Source organism: Triturus cristatus, chromosome 5_1 (genome assembly GCF_964204655.1).
Source record: "Triturus cristatus chromosome 5_1, aTriCri1.1, whole genome shotgun sequence".
In the NCBI taxonomy this organism is placed as follows: domain Eukaryota; kingdom Metazoa; phylum Chordata; class Amphibia; order Caudata; family Salamandridae; genus Triturus; species Triturus cristatus.
In genome coordinates, this window is record NC_140587.1 from 564,792,909 (window position 1) to 564,813,306 (window position 20,398).

Genomic DNA, 20,398 nt, shown 5'->3' on the forward strand with positions numbered 1-20,398 from the left:
AGCAGTTCCCCCTACAACAACCCTTTTTCAAGGCTTCAGAAAAGAATATCAGCAGAGGGAGGGCCAATAAGAGCTTCAATCTTCCATCCTTTGTGGGGACAAAGGGCAAGGCCGGGGTGTCAACGGAAAGCATTCAGGCCCACAAGGGCAATGCTCTACCAACACCACAACCCCTCCCACCACAGCCAGCGTTGAAAATCCACTTTAATTTTCCCCTTGCGGCACACGATCATCCAGCAGGTTGAGCCCCCTTTCACTTCACCGGGTGGTGGACTATCACATCACACCAGTGGGTGCTCCATATCATAGAGCATGGTTATTCACTACCTTTCCTGTCCTTTCCCCTAGACATGCCACCCACACAGCAACACCTCCTGTAGGACCACATGTCCATTCTCTTGTCAAGAAGTTCAAACTCTCTTGGCCAAGGGATCAATAGGGAGAGGGTACCAGCACCAGAGATCACGACTGGCTGTTACCATTGTTTTCTGTTACAGAAAAAGGATGGAGGCCTTCGCCTCATCCTAGATCTTTGCACTCTGAACGTCTTCCCCTGGAAGGACAAGTTCAAAATTCTCTCCCCTCCCCAAGTTCTGTCTGCCCTGGATCCAGGAGATTGGATGGTTGCACTCGACTGGCTGGCAGCATGTTTCACATCCCCATCCTGCAGTCCACAGATTTGCCTGCAGCTCCACGTAGGCCAAGAGCACTTTCAGTACAGCGTTCCTCCTCTTTGGCCTGACCAGTGCAACTCAGGTGGAGTGTCACTGGGGCAAAGGAACACCAGATATGCAGTGGCGTAACAAAAGTTGAGGGGGCCCCCCTGCCACGTACACGGAGGGGCCCCCACTCCGGGTTTTATCTGGAGTTCTTGGGCCTGATTATCGTGCGGAGGGGGGTCCCTGTAGCTCGAGCGCACCGCGGCGGCTGCGGGGGCCTGTGTTACGCCCCTGCAGACATGCACAACCCACTTCAACGGGTAAATGGAGTTAAAGCACAATTAAAAAAACTTTACATCATCTCATGTAGCTGCATTCACATTAGAGAATGGTTGCATATCTGCACTTCTGATTTTAAAGGCTGGCTCCAGTGTGATTTATGCTGCACAAAATGTCAAAATGTGACTGCAAGTGTCACTGACTGAGTCGCTCAATCCTGCATACTATTGTGGTGGCCACAGACCCTTTTGAGCACATTTGTCTGTGACTCGTGCACCCCCACAAGAAAACGGCTTCCAAAGACCCATTCTTTCACATATAGCTTAACTCCCTTCATAGTCTACCCTTAGTTCGTATAAGAATTTTAGCTCTGCCCAAACGACGCTAAAACGACCCTTGAGCAATAAAAAAGGCCCAATGATCCTGTGCGCAAGACATTAAAAATCATAGAAGTGTGCTATTGATCTACAGAATTAACATCACAGTCTTATCCTGACCTCCAACAGTGACTGACAATGAGCACTTCATTCTACGAGTTCCCTTGGTAGGATTTCGACGGTAACTGCACTTCTGTTTTCCTTTTAAACTGTGCTGCATAGTAATTCATTACTGAATGTATTGGTACCAATTGATAAAAATTGATATACTGCTGAAGATTACATCTGGCCCTAATGTCAGACCATCAGGTAAACCATCTTTTCTACAAAATCTAGCACAGGCATTGGCAAAGCCAGTAGTTCTTGTCTTTGGGACCTTTTGGCTTTGCCAATGGGTTTTGGTGATGCTGTACAACATCCTCGATGCTGAGCAGCATGGCTAAAAAGAAAAAGGCGATGACATGGCTGCATCATTTTGTAGGTGAGCGCATCATTTAACACGCATATGCACAACTACAAATGACTGCCACCTTTTTTATTTACCAATTTGAGAGAGATTGGTAAATAAAAAAGAAAGTGCCAAACTCATGTTCCCCCTCCCCTCCAAAAGTGGTTGATTTGAAGCAACACTGAGGGGGCAAGTGGGGGCAAAGCTACATGGAGGGCATGGGTGGGGGGAGACGCCATCAAGTAAGTATCAGTCAAATTAGAGGTACAATAATGGCAACCAATAGTAAGCAACGGTGCCCACTGTAAAATCTGGTAAGCTGGCAATAGATTTTTTGCAACCAGACCGCTACATTGTCTGGTAAACTGGACCTAAATTTGTACCTATCTTGGCGGTGCATAGCCACTCCTAATCCCAGCCTACAGTCTCCGACAGGGGATCAGTCTCATCCCCCAGTACCTCTCTAGAAGGGGGGGGTGGACTTATCTCCTAGAGAGCCACCAAAACACACACTCTCTCATTCCACAAGTAGGAACAGTTTCTCCTCTGCATAACCCTCAACCAACCTAGTTAGTGGATAAGCCACTCTTGGTCTTGGTTTTGCACACAGCCCCACGTTTGGTCAGAATAATCGCTCCTGGGTGGAATTGCACCTGTATATAGGTTATAGCCAATCTAGAAGGTGGGACTAGGCTCTACTAAAATTAACTTTTTGCCTCCCTTCAGAGTAACAATGGCTCTTCCTCGTATAGCCCATAGTCGCAGTTTAGGTAAGGAGAGTGTATTTTAGGTACTGAATACAGCCATGTTACAGTGCAGGGATATTCGTCACTCCTAGGGTATAGCCCACAGCCGTTCTAGTAGGTGAGGTTAGCCTAGTCTAATTATAACCAGGGCCACTGGAAGTACGCAATTCTTCAGCAACAGAATTTTTAGCATAGTTATTGATTTGCCATATAATCCATCATCCGCTGCACAGTCTGCAGGTTTTAGCAACAAGAATGTCTAGCTCAGATGGATTAAAACTCATTGAAAACATGGCGACGTGTTTCACACAGTGGAAGGCCCTTCGCAAATGTTAACTGGTCATCTTTCAGTTGCTTATTTCTTTGACTTGGCTGTTGAACTGACTGGTACTTATGAGGTGAGATCTTTGTCCAGACAGTATGATCGTGTGTAAAAATTCCAAAATAATGAAGGCATGTTCTATGTTGCTTAGGTCCACAGGGAGAGACCACTGCCAGAGACTTAGGCTTGCTAATCCAATGTGAAAACTACAGACTTGTGACTCTACCAAAGTCGCCAGATGACAACTTCATCCCACTGCCAGCCACACAAGACATGTTAGTGCCACAGTTCCCTGTAAGGAGTGCGCCTGGGCTGATGCACATTTGATCGTTAACCTTAGAACTGGGAGCCTGAACGAGCACGTATTACAAAGGACTTTTCTGCAGAGCAACAGCAGCACCTCTTAAATACCAAATGCAAACAAATCATCCCCCCCGTCACCACCCACATCTATAGCAAGGTTCACATTCCAGAAACCGAGCCTCTGCTTTAAGCGGATGAAGGTACGGACACCTCACTGCTGAAATGTGCATTTTAAGATTCCCAAAAGAGTATTATATAAAATATAATATACAATGTTGATGCTGGCTTCGTGTTTTCAAACAGCAGCATAGTTTTAATAAAACACTATCCTTCATTCACCCATCATGGAGCACTGGAGATAAACTCAGAACAAATGCAGAATAAAAATATACAGTCAGAACGCTGAGCCTAAAATTGTCAAGCAGAGAGAGGCAATGTGTCAAGTGATAGACTCTCAGGCTTTATTGCAAGCCGTGAGGAAGATCTGGATCCAGAACGTGTCCCGGTTAGCTATGCAAGATACTTTTTACAGAGCTTTGTAATCCGTAGAAGTTGAGTCTGTCGCAAAGGCATGGGTAGAGATTTCCAGAATAAAGAGCCTTTGCCGTCTTCCGAAATAAATATCAACACGCTTTGTGGCATAGCCATCACAGTACTCGCCGGTGTTGCCCAAGAGATGGTTAGCTAATAAATGCCTACACTTGCACCCGACGAATCATAAAGCAGAACTGGCAAATTTATTTGTACCTCGGAGACATTCCTTTGTCTGCTGTTTGAACAGCTAACCTATGCCTACCCTCCTCAAGCTGTTGGGTACCCAAACAAGGCAAACTATACTGCCTTCACTCTGTCCTCTGGTACATTAGTTTAGGAACCCATGCACTGAAACCGAAAGAGCCCACTTGAGAAGTACAACTCGACAAGCTCTATTCTGGACAGCACAAAGTCAAAAGACTTCATAAAAAGCTCTTCATATAGCAACAGTTCTTCAATAGGCTAATACCATGTAGGAGCATTGGCACTGTATAGTTAAGAAGGTAATTGTTTGAAGGCAGGTGCATAGCAGTTTAAATTGTTCAAGTGGTCTGGCTGCTGGGTAAGCTGAAAGGCAAGAGTGGTAAGTGGGGAGATGATTTGTTCAGAGTTGAAGGCCTTACAATCTGTAGTGAGACTGTCTTGACATTCCGAACGTTCTAGAGAAGACCGACATTCAGGAGTTGTCTGCTGTGCTTCACTTGACAGCATTTATATAGCTTTCTCTGCAGTGGCGGTTGTGTTTAGGTGCTGATCTCAATCCCCAATTACCACTGGCATATTGTACCACTTTATTTTTGTTTTGCCACTGTAAAATACCCGTGAGATGTATTCTAGAGTCTTTTTCAGTTTTTAGATCTCGCTTGAGACAGTGAATGTGCCGTTGCTGGTGAGATCTGTTATGTTAGAAAAAAAAAAACTCACCTGTTACTTACCATTGGCTGGCTTGATCGTATCTCTCAGATCCTTGCTTCTCATTGGTCAGCACCTGCTGGTTTCACTTGCTCTCTTCGTGTGCTTGTCTCTTCAACAGAGCATGGACCAAGTACTGATTAATGTCTTTATTAGTGTCCTCCCGCTGCTTTTGCTCAGATTCAGGTACTTTTTGTTTCCTTGTTGCCTCACCCATCATTGCTCCCTCGTCATTGTTACTTGTACACTTTTATTTCTTGTACCCTCCGGCCTCCTGTTGTTTGCCCCACCTTCACCCTCCCGTTGTTGTTGCTTGCCACCTTCCCGCTCGTCATACTTGCTAGCCTCCCCCTACCAGAAAAAAAGCCATTGAGCCTGTTGATCTTGAATGTCAACCGTGCTACACAGCACGATCTGACAAAGTCAATAGATCTTGGTAGGCAAGACCTATTGACTTTTCTAGTGCTCTTTTGAATCTTTCTGAGGCTCCCTCCAGACACAGAATGTGTGCTCTTTCTCAAAGCATGAAGTACTGGGGCTGGCTCCAAGCTATAAAACCCATAACATGGAAACAATGAAGTGTGAGATCTCCCCACTACACCGCATGTCAAAGACACCCTGCCCCTCTCTGATAGTCTTATCCACAACCTAGCAATAATCACTGGATTTACCATTGACCTTGAGTTCAGGAGCAGGGTTCTGCTTAGCGTAAAAAGCTTCAGCGCCTCGTCTGGGGTAGTAAGCGCAATATAAATGCAATTACAATACAATAAGTGTAACTGGCTATCTGACTGCAGGAACCCTCATTATATGTACCAGAAATTGCTCCATTGAGTTTCATACTATGTAAATCGTGGTTGTTGTTTGCTCTGTCTCTTGACAGTTGATTTTGATTTTTCATGTGGGATTTGTTTAATTATTGTTATTTCTCTTCGTTATCTCATTCTTGAGTTTATTTTATGTATGCACTCACATTTTTCTTGTCTCTTCGTAAACAAAATGTGCTTCTAGACCATGACTAGCTTATGTTCGTTCTTGATCTAAAAGCAACATTTACCAAATTTGAAGAACATGTTTAAAAGTTATGAAACAGGTTTCAGTGCTGCAACAGAGAATGTGTGTATTTAAGTATGTGTAGTTGGTAGATGATGTTGCAAGTGCATTTCGTTGAATGTATGACCGCGTTATATCTAAGCTAAACATAGAACGAAGCAGCTAAATAGGAAGTGATGGAGAGTGAGCTCTTGGTTCTACCCAGTAGTCATAGTTAGCATGGAGTGTGCTAACTGGCAGGAACACATCTTGCACCCACCCCTGAGTTGCTGCCTTCAGAATTATGCATGCCAATTTAACGTTTTACACAGTCCAAGATGCATAAATAGGCATTTTACACTATTTACCCCCAATCTCTGCTAGGTTTTACTTGGTGAGAATCCAGAGGGAAAAACCATACAAATGATAATACGAATTCAGGTACAAATTGACGTTAACACTTCTAGAATTAGCGGTCCAATAATATTCAGGGCCTGAGTGAGACAGTGGGTAAAATAGCAAGAGTAAGTATGAAATAGCAAGAGTATAAGTAGTATGTCAGAAAGAGAGCATTAGAATGAGTGAAAGGATTTGTTTGAGTGAGAGAGAGCATGCCAAAGGGTGTAAGAATACAGATGGCCCTCAAACAATGTGAATAGAAGAATCTAGAGTTTGAAACCGGTGCAGTAACAAGGTCAGATATGCGGCTGAGGCTGAACTGGCACGCTGGAGGTGGCTTCCCACAGGGACTTGTTTGGTAGAGGAGCAACTGAAGTGTTGAAGTCATGTGGCAAATGCTTGTTCACACATTACCTCTGATTGGCATATTTATATTATTTAGACATTTACATGTGTGTTACATTTATTGAATAGATGTTTACACACAGCTCTGCTGACAGCTTGTTGTTTCTCTGCACTATTCTTCGGGCACAATAACTTTAAAGTGCAAAGAAATTTCGGATTACTTGTTCTGTGACATGTTAATCCTGGTGGATGTATTCTCCTTTTACATAAATTCTAGTGACTTTTTTTCTGGCATAATAATACTAGACAGCCATGACAGCTCTTGTCATAGCATATATGACGGATGTTATTTCTCTTGATATAAAGCATGGCTTCATTTGCTAGATTATCATGATAAATCCTGTGCCGCGAACAAATTCTACCATGCACCTGAACAGCAGCCTGCACTGTACAAATAAATAACAAAGTACGTATATGATTGTTTTGCCTCAGAGCAATATTTTATCTAGGTGTGCTGGCAGATTGTGAAATATTGGATTATTGCAGAAGCTCTATCACACTGATCTAGAATTTCCCCTAAAAGCTGTGCCTTTTAGCAAGGCTACTAATAGTTAAATACTTGCCTTTCAGCCGATTTCTTTAATAAACAAAACTGAGAGGTTGCCTCCCAGTCACCCTTAGAGGTTGCATGTTTAGTCGCACTGTGATTCCTGTTGTCTTAATTGTGTGCACAGCTTGGAAAAGAATCCACACAGATGCTGTGCTGAGGGAACTTTGATCAGTGCACATCCAGAGGCGAGACCAGTCACTCCTGGATTCTTACGCTGTTCTGTCGCTTTCTGACAGTAATACCATTTATCACACAGCTCTCTCAGGCAATATATGGGCAGAACAGTTTCAAGCCTTGTCTATGATAGAGTACCCTTATCAGTTCACGGAATCTATCCACTTGACTCACCATTGCAACAGACATGGAATGACTTTCTGAAGCAGCCAGCTGCTGACTGCTGGCCACCGAAAGACTCAAGCATACAGTCCACCCCCGCATATCCTGGCTAGCCATATACTATGACTACTCCTTAACACCATCTAACGACCTTAATAGAAAGGATTACTGTAATGCAGCCGATCCTGAAAGATCCCTGGCCCTCTGCGATGTTTTCTATGCCGTGCCTATTCGGTTCCATAAGACCTCAGAATGGATCACCCTATTCTGTAATGTTCAAGGTGGACTGTAACATACAAGAAAACCATATAAGGATCTGCATAGCCGATCAAGGCTGCCATTATACCACTAATCATAAACTGTGCACCTATTTCAAAGTTCTTCATCCATCACACCAATAAACGCTATATCCCATAACACAATAACTGCACCTCTTTGGTCAAAAATAACCTGCAATCACTTCCCATGCAGGATTGAATCAAGAACAGCACCCTTACAAACACAATTCACGGCATCACATGCTACCGGTGTGGGTAAGGACTTAAGCACCCCCACAAAGGGGTAGTAAGCGCTGTATCAATATCACAATACAACACAATACAATCTACATCCATGGTGATATAAGATAGTTTTGAAAGATATCTTTAAAAAAGATAAAAACAAACATTTCAGAAGTAAGACCTGCTAGGCACATCATAATGAAGTAATACATTTAAATCAATTCAGAACGTATGAATCTTTAATGAGAACCATAGTCCTTGACCCTTGTGTTATGCTGTTAGTAACAAAAGACATATACAGCCACACCATACACAATGGCATGGTCTTAAATAATCGAAATGCAAGCCCACACAAGAAGTGTTTCTAGTCCTCTCTTAAGGGCTCATGTTCAGACACGCCCTTTTTTATGCTTGGTTTTTACCAGAGGATTCCAGATTCATTGTAGTGTTATATAACCTCAACATTACTAACAGTGTTTGATTATCTTTTGACTTTCTGAAGAGAGGGTGATTCAGAGGGATTATTTAAAGTTGTTAAATCCTGTTTTTTTCTCTCCTCTCATTCACGAAAACAGCATGTTTTCACAACAGTCTCCGCCACATTTTGGGCAGCAAGCAAATACCAGCATGTACAATAACAATATGAACATCAATGTATCTATGGCAACAAATTCAAGTGGCATGAATAACATGAATCAGATGGCAGGACAGATCAGCATGACCTCAGTGACCTCGGTGCCTACATCAGGCCTGTCCTCAATGGGTTCGGAGCAGGTATGCCAACAAACAAAAATGTGTTCATATACCCGTTTAAGAAAATAATTTGACAAAAATAAGGTTATAATGAAAAGGAAATGTAAACTATATGTGAAGTTTCTGTAATGTCTCTTTGAGGTATCGTACCTCATGGGAAAACATTAATTGTTCTTAGATGGCATGACTCCATGTTTTGGAAATATTTTGCAAGCCCATGCACCCCATGAGGGCATATTGCTAAATTCATATTAAAATTATTCCAAGGTGGCCAAATTGAGCTGATACTCCCTCTTACCGTTTGGCAGAGTAATTGTAGTTTTTTCCTCTTTAAAGAGATTTGCTATTACACTTTGGATGGGGAAGAAAAGATTATTATTCTTTTTTTGTTTTAATGGATTTATTTATTAATGGTTTGATACATGTTTACTTCCATGCCATTTTGTGATGCCACAGTGGGAGTTTGACTTGGTCTTGATGTTTCTCATGTGTATGCGCTTAGAGCCAAAGCACAGCTGCTCCTTGTATCTCCTACCTTTGAAGACTGCCTTCCTCATTGAGATTACCTCAGCTCATAACGCAAGTGAGTTTCAGGCACTTTCAGTGCACCGACCACCTACTCCTTTCTAAGATGGTCGCCTTTCCAGTTTTTGTTTCTAAATTCAAGACAGGTGCCAGTCTTTTTTACTTTAAAATAATTTCCTGCCTAATCAATTTATGAGGAGACATCACAACGCTTTAATATCCATATTTTTTTTTTATCATGTTCATCGCCCATTTATTTATTTTTTTCCTCATTGTTGCCATCTTATTCTGCAGCAGTATTTGTCAATGAATTCTCACCTGGGTGACTATGTGATGGACTCTTTCTCAAAGCGGTACAAAAGGGGGTGGTGATGGACGGAGCATCAGAACCAATCAAACACTCACACCCAGTCAACAGATCTGGGTTTGATCCATCACCGTTCTTTAGCCCACTCTGCCACCCCAGTTCAGACATGGCCATATGCAAATCAGTCTGACCCCGTGCCTCATGGGAACAGTCCAGCCCGAACTGCCAAGCCATGCCTTTCCTGGACCGGAAACAAGCTTCATAGGACCGGTTTCTGGCATTTCAGCCGTCTTCAGCCAGGCTTGCTTGAATCCAGTGGCAAAGTGAGTAAGGGACTCACGTCTGAGCATACCCTGCCAACTTATAGCGAACAAAGAGGTACAAAAGGGGGTGGTGATGGACGGAGCATCAGAACCAATCAAACACTCACACCCAGTCAACAGATCTGGGTTTGATCCATCACCGTACTTTAGCCCACTCTGCCACCCCAGTTCAGACATGGCCATATGCAAATCACTCTGACCCTGTGCCTCATGGGAACAGTCCAGCCCGAACTGCCAAGCCATGCCTTCCCTGCACCGGAAACAAGCTTCCTAGGACCGGTTTCTGGCATTTCAGCCGTCTTCAGCCAGGCTTGCTTGAATCCAGTGGCAAAGTGAGCAAGGGACTCACGTCTGAGCATACCCTGCCAACTTATGGCGAACAAAGCGGTACAAAAGGGGGTGGTGATGGAGGGAGCATCAGAACCAATCAAACACTCACACCCAGTCAACAGATCTGGGTTTGATCCATCACCGTACTTTAGCCCACTCTGCCACCCCAGTTCAGACATGGCCATATGCAAATCAGTCTGACCCTGTGCCTCATGGGAACAGTCCAGCCTGAACTGCCAAGCCATGCCTTCCCTGGACCGGAAACAAGCTTCCTAGAACCGGTTTCTGGCATTTCAGCCGTCTTCAGCCAGGCTTGCTTGAATCCAGTGGCAAAGTGAGCAAGGGACTCACGTCTGAGCATACCCTGCCAACTTATGGCGAACAAGCTATCCTGGCTGAAGAGGGGTGAAACTCCGAAACCGGTCCTAGGATGCTTGTTTCCAGTCCAGGGAGGACCTAGCTTGGCAGTTCAGGCTGGACTGTTCCCATGAGGCACAGGGTCAAGACTGATTTGCATATGGCTGGGTTCAAACTGGAATGGCATGGTGAGCAAAAAAACGATGGATTTAGGCCCAGATCTCTGTACTGGGGTGAATGTATGAAATTGTTCTGCATTCTGTCCATCAATTGTTGTTTTTGCCTTTGTCACCCCGAGTGGGAAGGGTATGCTCAGACGTGAGTCCCGTGCTCTCCATGCCACTGGAATCAAGCTATCCTGGCTGAAGAGGGGTGAAACTCGAAACCGGTCCTAGGATGCTTGTTTCCAGTCCAGGGAGGACCTGGCTTGGCAGTTCGTGCTGGACTGTTCCCATGAGGCACAGGGTCAAGACTGATTTGCATATGGCTGGGTTCAAACTGGAATGGCATGGTGAGCAAAAAAACGATGGATTTAGGCCCAGATCTCTGTACTGGGGTGAATGTATGACATTGTTCTGCATTCTGTCCATCAATTGTTGTTTTTGCATTTGTCACCCCGAGTGGGAAGGGTATGCTCAGACGTGAGTCCCGTGCTCCCCATGCCACTGGAATCAAGCTATCCTGGCTGAAGAGGGGTGAAACTCCGAAACCGGTCCTAGGATGCTTGTTTCCAGTCCAGGGAGGACCTGGCTTGGCAGTTCGGGCTGGACTGTTCCCATGAGGCACAGGGTCAAGACTGATTTGCATATGGCTGGGTTCAAACTGGAATGGCATGGTGAGCAAAAAAACGATGGATTTAGGCCCAGATCTCTGTACTGGGGTGAATGTATGACATTGTTCTGCATTCTGTCCATCAATTGTTGTTTTTGCATGGACTCTTTCTCAACCCTTACTCAGAGTAGTGCTGGTGCCTTGCTTATCAACACCTGTGCCATTCACCATCAGCAATCAAGTAATACAAGCATTGCCAGGAAGGTTATTCTGCCCTTTGTGGTGTGTTTTTTCTACTGATTGGGACTCTATTAAGTAGTCACTTGACACCATTCTTATCTCCTGCTTCGGACATCCAATGCCTTAAACACTGTTTGTACATCATCCAGACCTGGATGTCCAGCGCCTCCCTGAAGCTGAACCCAACCAAGAATTCATATTATTTGCAAAGAACTACAAACAAGATGTAGTACAAGCGAGGCTCAAATGGCATGAACCTTGACAGCTTCTAACCCCAACTTTCAGCAAACGCCATGTCACCTGAATTCATCTTGGACACATACTTTACCAGCCCTCTCTACTAAAGAAAGTCACAGAATTTCTTCGAGAAACTGACTTCTGAACTGCTGTTTAAACTCCTGCTTCTGGACATCAGTCTTACCTTACTCCATGACCTACCAGACAGGCTGTACACTGGCATCCCTTATGAGCATCCTACACTGCACAGCACGTCTCATCCAGTGCCTGAAGAAATATGATTACATCACCCCCATCCTTATGGAACTCCATTGGCTCCCACCATCTTCAAACCCAGCTGCATTGCTTCATCATTTACAAAGCCTTCATAACCAGCACCCCAATTGTCTTGCAGACAAGCTCACCTTTCTGGTGGTTCTTGGCAACCCACAGCCAGGACCTCATCAGACTGCAAACTAAGAAGTGTAAAAAAGAAAAGCAAGACAGCACGTGTTTTCTATCTATGCACCCAGGATCTGGAACAATATTACCCTATTGATCAGGACTGCTTTAACGCTGCTCCAATTTAGGAAAGAGTTAAAGACACACTCTTTTAAAGTGTACTACATCACAACACATTACCCATCCACAACCGAGCTATCTCTCCTATTACTCATTGACTTCATGCTGGTCTTTGACCATCTCTGCTGGGCTGGCTATGTTCGCGCTATAGAATTACTATTTACATGCATACTTGAAGTGCTGGCTGGTACTGTGGCTGTCAGGAGAAATCTTTCTTTCTCCAGGCAGACCAGAAGGGTTATGGAGAGATTTTCTCAGCATCCAGTCCATATCATCATTACCCCTGCTAGAGGTAGTGTGCCTTCTCCACTCCCTCCTTGAAAATATATTGTTTTTTTAATTCACACTTTCCAAAATCATATAGTGGGTGTAGATTTTATGATACATTCTTATGCATATATTTTTTGCTGCTTTATATTTGTAGAGCTTAACATCATTCACAATAAAAGTTAATCTAATAGTGACTTCTTGCCGCAGATTCCTCACCTTCGAATTATCCCCAGGTGCTAGACTGGGTCCAGAAAAGCTTCTACAGCAGTACCTCTGCGCGACTCCGTAGCGACATTGTCCACTCGATGTGACTTCTACAGTCGTTCGTTCAAAACTTTATTTGGCAATTGTTAACTGCCTTAAAAATACAATAAAAGTTATCATTCGTAATAAAATACAATTCAAATAAAATTCAATCAATAAAACCCTTCCATAATATCAGCTCAGTAATTCATCACATACGTTAAATAAACAATCATATGCCCTGTACAGTATCTAACACAATACATTTCCTTAGCTTTCAAAATAAAAGGCCAACATTAAAACACACAAAATGATTATTTAATGCAAACAGATATATCAATGTGTCTTTAAAATTTCTTATATTCTGTGCAACGAAAAGGGGTTTCAAATGTTGGCACTGCACTTTCTTATAAAACTTGCAAAACAAGATGAAATGCTGTGTATTTAGTTTGCTTGTTCCGTCGCAAGGGATCTTATCAGAGGGGCAGGATTTCATCTTAGGAAATGCAACCAAATGGTTAGCCATTCTAAATCTAGTTGGGACATACCGATGTTGGATATTGTTAATATACGTCAAATACTCCTGCCAGCCCTCCCTTTCCATCAAAGACCTATAGAAAGCAACCGTCGTTTTCCTCACCTCATCACGTAATCTGTGTTCAGACCTTTGTTGTAAAAAAAATAGCCTTGATGAGATTCTTAGTGATAAGACCTGGGATGGCTCCACCCTTACTGACAAATTAAATATGGAGCTAAACACAGAATCTACATAAGCCAGCTATGGAACACGAGAAACATAATCCAATTTTAAACAATCATGCATGATAGATTTTGTGAGACTAGTTTTTTCTTTTGACCATCTAAAAAGCTAGAGAAGCAATGGTTTAATTAAACGAAGGTCCTCTAGATAAGGTAATACCACCTCTTTATACACAATTAAGTACGAGGCTGAAACTGCCATCACCTTCTCATTCCAAGGAGTGCTCGATGGCTCACTCCAGAAGTCCTTCCTGCGAGCGTCCTTTGACCTCGATGTCCAAAGGTAAGTTACAGACTAGTTATTTGGTATGGGGTTGCACTCCAAATTTAACCCTTTTTAATCTCTTATTCAAAGGTGCCGCAGCATGCGAGAGCTGTCAACTCGTGCTAAAACTAACAGTAGTTATATCACAAGCACTGAGACTTGATTATACTACGCACTGTACACCAAGTGATTACCAACATCACTATATTCTCTTTAAATGCGGATGCATGTGAATTTATTCAACATGTTTCAACAACAAAAAAAAATCTTTTTAAACTCATGAATTTACAGCGATCAGTTGATTATACAATTTTCATCATATATACAATTATACCATGAATACATATCATATAATAATTCTCATATACAATTCTTTGCAAAAGACATTGCTTTATGCAGTCATACAACATTTAATCATTTGCCGAATGCATTTCGGGACCTTAACACGGTCCCTTCCTCAGGGGAAAATCTGTACTCTGTAAGGGTAGCCTAAACCAAGACCATTCCTTGCTTAAAAGCTCCTGTACGCAGTTCAGTGTCTGGAATCAGTATATGAGACACAAACACCACGTAGAACGACCTCTCTAGCAATACAACCTCTCTAGCAATACGACCTCTCATACACCCTCACAACCACTCACATACCCATTCACAGACCCATGGAGCTACTGACACTTACTCACTCATATAGCCACTCGCAGACCCACGCAGCCACTCCAAAACCCAAGCAGCAGCTCGCAGACCCTTGCAGCTATTAACAGAGCTACTCACTCACCCATACAGTAACTCACATATCAAGCAAACTTCTTTTTTCACAAATAACTTTGTAAGTTTAAATGTGCATTGCTAGAGAGGTCGTTCTACATGGTGTTTGTGAATATAGTGATGTTGGTAATCACTTGGTGAACAGTGCGCAGTATAATCAAGTCTCAGTGCTTGTGATATAACTACCAAAGGTAAGTTACTACATAAGCAGTGAAGTCGTGGCATTCCCTGACTTCGCAACGTACGTGCAGCGTCTCTGAAGCACTTCCTGTCCTCCGGTTGAGGAGTCTGGACGAGAGTCTACCCTGCGCCTTCCAGTATTCCCTGGAGCCAGGGCAACTCTGGACCTGATGACGGAATATTATTTCTCCCTTCATGCCATCTTTGGATATCCGCCTCCCTTTTGTGTGCATCTCAGCCCCAAGGAGGCTAGAGGAACCTTGACCAAATCCACACCGGCTAGGTCTCCCTCGGTGGCAGTGAGGCCCTCTGGATCCGTAGTCAGATTTGTTTCGGCTCTGGTGCACAGGCCTTTGGAGTTACCATCTGCGACGCCAGTGTCTGATCAGCCGTCTCTGACGTAGACTTCGACTGAACTGTACGGTGCTATGACATCTCTCTGACACCGAGGCGTTGCCACATCGGTGCCGGGGGCAGTGTCAGTGGAGCAGTTCACCCTGGGCCACTTTCCTCCTCCTTCAAAGGAGCACTCCATCAGGGCCTAATAGGTTGAGCCTGTGCTGCCCTTCAGTGAAGCCCTATTTGATATTTTGTTGCGGACTTGGGCTAAACCCATTTTGGGGACCCCAGTGGACCAGTCTAGAGCTCTTAGGCACCGTCCTGCCTTCTCTGGCAGCCTACTCTGTGCAGCTCTGTGATTCAAGCTGCTGCAGCCTCCCCCTCCAGCCCCTCCCCCCACCCCCCCTCGACAACAGCGCCTTTTCTAACATCCCTCCAGACATGAAGTCTAGGGGTCTCGGCAGGCATATTCTTTTTGCCACCAGTTCCGCTTTGCCATTACCTAATACCGCTTGTGTTCTGAGACGTCTTTTCACATGTTGTGGGTTTCTGTCTCGTGCCTTCTCCACTCGCTTCCGGATGAGACCCGGAATGATCTTACGCAGTTCCTTCATGATGACCGACAGGCAGCTAAATAAACTGCTGATTTGATGTGACATTGATACCACAAATTCTGTTGGGCGAGCCATGGCTCTTTCAGTGGCACTTTGCTTGTGTGCCTGACTACGTGCCTCTGGTTTTTTGGATGTTGTTCAATCCACTTTGGCGAACTTGCCTTGCGATGGTCAACCTCTGTTAGGTGCTCACGCTGATTCAGCTTTACACCGTTTTCGGGACAGTCAGTGTGGAGCAGAATCTTAAACCTGTTTTGCTATACTGTCTGCTCCTCTTCCTCCCGTATGGGGTATGGTCTACCTGATAATTCTTGGACTTAGGCAGGCGATATTCCTTGTTTAGTCTATTTTAGGCGTTAACACTTCTTGTGATGGTTTTTGCTATTCACGTGCAAGAAGGACTCTACCATTTCTATTACTCGCAAGGTTTCTTGTGGACGTACCTTGTCCGTATCTTGGCATGGGTGGTCTACTCTGACAACTCTTTCTCTTCTATGCCACCTCATTAACTGTTTTTAATCTGCATCTAGAAACATGTCTGTGACACTTCTGATACCAATCCCAACATTTAGTTACTGAACTAGTTGTTCAGATGTTGCCTTCTACCCTTCTTAGGGTGTATGGCATTTTTTCTTCTTACGTTTGTTCTCGAACATAGGTTCCTTGACCACCCTCTCCTGAGGTTGGTCGTAAGGAGGTTTGGTGATCATTTTGGATTCTTTTCCAGAGTTTCCTTCATTTCTCACAAGTACAGATGAGGTTCCAACACCTTCAGGGTTCGTTATCTCTTGAACTAACGAGCATGGATAATGACTATCTTGGGTGATGCCGGGATCCTCACTCATGATGTCACAGGAATTGATGACTGGGCACAGGCTGTCCCGTGGAAACTGGAGATTTCTATTTGCTTGTGAATTTCCCTCCCTCTCTCTCGCCCACCCTTTTCTTCCTTCGGAAGAGGTAGGGTTCTTTCTCCTCCATGGTTGTGGTGTCCAAAGTTACTTGCTGTGTTCACATTATACCTTCTGGCCATTTTATGGGTCCTGTCTTCTACTGAGACATTTCTCTTATCTCCTCCACATTTGTTATTCTGTATGCACTGCCACGCCATCTGTTGTTTCAGTTCTTTAAATTGATCCTTGGTTTTGGACCTCCACTTGTGGCGTTTGGTTTTCAACAACTATTTACTCAGTCTTTTATCCACTGCTTCAGCCAGGTCCCTTCTTCTGTCTGATATTCCTTCTTGAAGATGGAGACTAGTTATCTGAATAGGTTTTCCATGTGTTGGCGTTTGTTCGACTTCATCTTTTTATCGTCCCAGATAGTGGTCTTCATTTCTCTGTTCTGCGGGATTGTTTTTCACCTGCTGTTTTCTTTTTCAGATCTCTCAGCCAGTCGGTGGTGTTTTATTCATGTCCGATTGCGTTTCGGGGGGTTCCAGACCTTCCCTCTCTGTTTTTATGTTACCATGCGGCTATTGTCCGTTCACCATTAGGTCCATGGCCGCTGTTGCAAACGTTTAAATGCATCTTCTTTTGGGAGTATTTCAATATACAGTGTATGTGTGTATCTAATTATATATATATATATATATCTATCTCGCTGAACACTGGGCAGGTGGAGCCTAATGAAACTATGAAGCCATAGATTTCCTTACTCACCGGACAGCATCTGAGGAAGTCAGAGTAGACGAAACTCGTCATGCTGGGTGCAATAAAGGACTTCAAAACCCCAAAGAGTGCTCCATGTGTGTTCCTGAAGGAGGGACACAGTTGTTGAACTATTTTAAAGTGTGCATGCCACTTGCACGAAGGAGGCACCCATCAAGTAAGGTGTTCGGCAGAACGGGTGGCGTTTGTTGAAACTTTTAAATTTGCTCTGCCAGAACCGCCGCAGCTAAGGATATAATGCATCTGCCAACAAGCAGTTGGAACATGACTACATGATAGAGTGCGGATTACTATAACCGGCACTCTCAGATTCAGGATATCGTGATGGAACAAAAGTGGCTGATGAAAGGGTTGAAAAACAAACACTGAGGCTCCACAACCAACTGCTCAGTGACACAGTGTGATAAAAGAGGTATGTCCTGTTTCCCATTAGATAATGGAAGTTTAATTAAAAGAACGAACATTGCAAAATACACCACCATGGAATGTTAAACAAAAGAACATACACTCAAAGATGGCGGCCAAAAATCGGGAGGGACTGTATTTCCAGCATAGTCCTTCCTCGCTGAACACTGGGCAGGAGGAGCCTAATGAAACTATGAAGCCATAGATTTCCTTACACACCGGACAGCATCTGAGGAAGTCAGAGTAGACGAAACACGTCATGCTGGATGCAATATGCTGGGTGCAATAAAGGACTTCAAAAACCCAAAGAGTGCTCCATGTGTGTTCCTGAAGGAGGGACACAGTTGTTGAACTATTTCAAAGCGTGCATGCCACTTGCACGAAGGAGGCACCCATCAAGTAAGGTGTTCGACAGAACGGGTGGCGTTTGTTGGGACACACATTATATATATATATATATTCAATGAAAAAACCATAGGTTTCACACATGTTATAGTTAGCTGGAAATTTTACTGATAAAAAACCAATGAAATTCTCCCATTATAGTTACTGTAGGCAACTATAACTCACGCGACCGCAATCCTCTGCTGATGCTAATACTGTATTTAGACACTTATTTGCCCATGTCTTCTTCCATTAAATTTTAGCTATACATATATTACAAATATTTTTTTTTCATAAAGACACATATGTCATCAGCAGAGGATTGCGGTCGCGTGAGTTATAGTTGCCTACAGTAACTATAACGGGGGAATTTCATTGTTTTTTTTATCAGTAAAATTTCCAGCTAACTATAACGTGTGTGAAACCTATGGTTTTTTCAGTGAATTTGTACGTTTTTTTAAATGCTAAGTTACTTTACGCCATTCGTGGCGTGCACGCCCACTTAACGCAGTTCGTTCCGTGCGCGCACCGTGCGCGCACAGTGAGCACGCGGTGCGCTTTGCGCACCGCGCGCCCACTTTACGCAGTTAGTGCCGTACACGCAAGGTGGGCACGCAGTGCGCTACGCGCACCGCGTGCCCACGTTACGCACCGTGCGCACATGGAGGACATATTATGCGCTTCCTTGTGATAGGTAATCTGTTAAATTTAATTTGTAAGTGATGACAATAATATGCCATGCACAGAGAGTGTTTTTTTTTTTTATTAAAATTTTTACCGTAAGCGCACCGTACGCGTACGGTAAGCGTAATCGGCGAAATTTTCAAAAAATAAAAATTTACCGTTTTTGGCCTTGGGGGATCTTTGAGGACTCAACTAACATGGCTATGTGCATGGGCGCTGTCTAAACAGCCCCTTTATATGTTTTTTGCCTTTGTTTACAGCCCCCCCCTCAGAGTGCGAGAGAGAAAATGGCGGCCGCCGCTTCCTGGTTTCGACCGATTCGAATGTTTACTTAGATGTAACAGCCAATCAGAATCGCGCTCGCGCACGCCACCGTACGCGTACGGTAAGCTTACGGTAAGCGTACCGTAAGCTGGCTCAGATATATATATTGATTTAAAGGCTATTTTCTCAGAATCTACTGAACAGATTTACACCAAACCTACAAAAGGCACTTCCTTGACCTGAGGACTACCTCTCTGCCAAATTTCTAGTAATTCTGTTCAGCCGTTCGGGCTGTAGCCCTGTCTAAAGGTCCTATGGAAAAATGCATGGGAAAAACGCGTTTTGGGACCCCCCTTTTATCTCAGCCCCCGCTTGACGAATCCCCCCGAGACTTTCAGGGTAGGAGCGGAGCGTAGCGCCCCACCTATTTTGAGAAATTCGCGAGGATTCGTCGACCGGCGCCAAAGTTATTCAAAATAGAATGTTGCGGATTTCCTATGGAAACAGGGTCCTAACTATAACTACCTACTGGCGACCGCCAGTAGGTTATATATATATATATATATATATATATATATATATATATATATATATATATATATATAATATACATTCTCCTCTTTTTTTTGTGTCCTCATTTTTCATAAGCAGTTAAAAGATGGAGATAAGAAATTTGGTTTTACGGCTTTTTTTCGGGCGCACAGTGTGAGGAGACCAATCTCCTTTACGGAGGGGATGTGTGGCATCTTAAACCCTCTATTGGCCTAGCCGCTCACCCTTTTTTCTTTTTTTCTCCATTGTCACAGGTATAGCATATTTGCCACTCCAGGGCTACCAATCGATCTTGGACAATCCCTGTCAACCTGCATACTGCTACTTAATCATAGGACTGATTAAAACATATGCTAAAGAGAGAGAGAGAAAAAAAACATAGAAAAGAAAAAAATACCAAAAGAGAAATATACAAAAAGGATACTTATAGCTATTTCTGTTGCAGATGCGTACTCTTCCACCAATTATCCCATATATTCCAAAATTTTGTTTTTTTCGAATTATATGTTGCCCTGTCTAATTTTGCGATTCTATGTATAGAGTTAAGCCATTCACACTCTAAGGGTGAAAAAGGTAAAATCCATTTAATGCATAGTTCCCTGCGCGCCAATAGAATTAACAAAAAAATGAGGGTTTTGTATTGTTTAGATATATTAATTATAGAGTCTTCATCTGCAATTACTCCAATAACCAACGGTAGACTCACCTTAATTTCCTGCCCCACAATACTGGAAATCGTTGCACCTACTTTTTCCCAGAAACCTTGGATGGAAGGACACCACCAGAACATGTGCGCTT

General features: G+C 43.6%; 1 protein-coding gene across 8 annotated transcripts in view; it reads left to right on the forward strand.

Annotated features, from left to right (window-relative positions):
- Positions 1-20,398, forward strand: part of NCOA2 (nuclear receptor coactivator 2) — a 1,201,189-nt gene that overhangs the window by 1,078,188 nt on the left and 102,603 nt on the right. For all 8 annotated transcript variants that reach the window (XM_085605462.1, XM_085605466.1, XM_085605468.1 and 5 more), the window contains one exon: positions 8,378-8,576. In XM_085605462.1, coding sequence (XP_085461588.1) covers positions 8,378-8,576 — 199 coding nt within the window. The remainder of the gene's footprint in view (positions 1-8,377; positions 8,577-20,398) is intronic.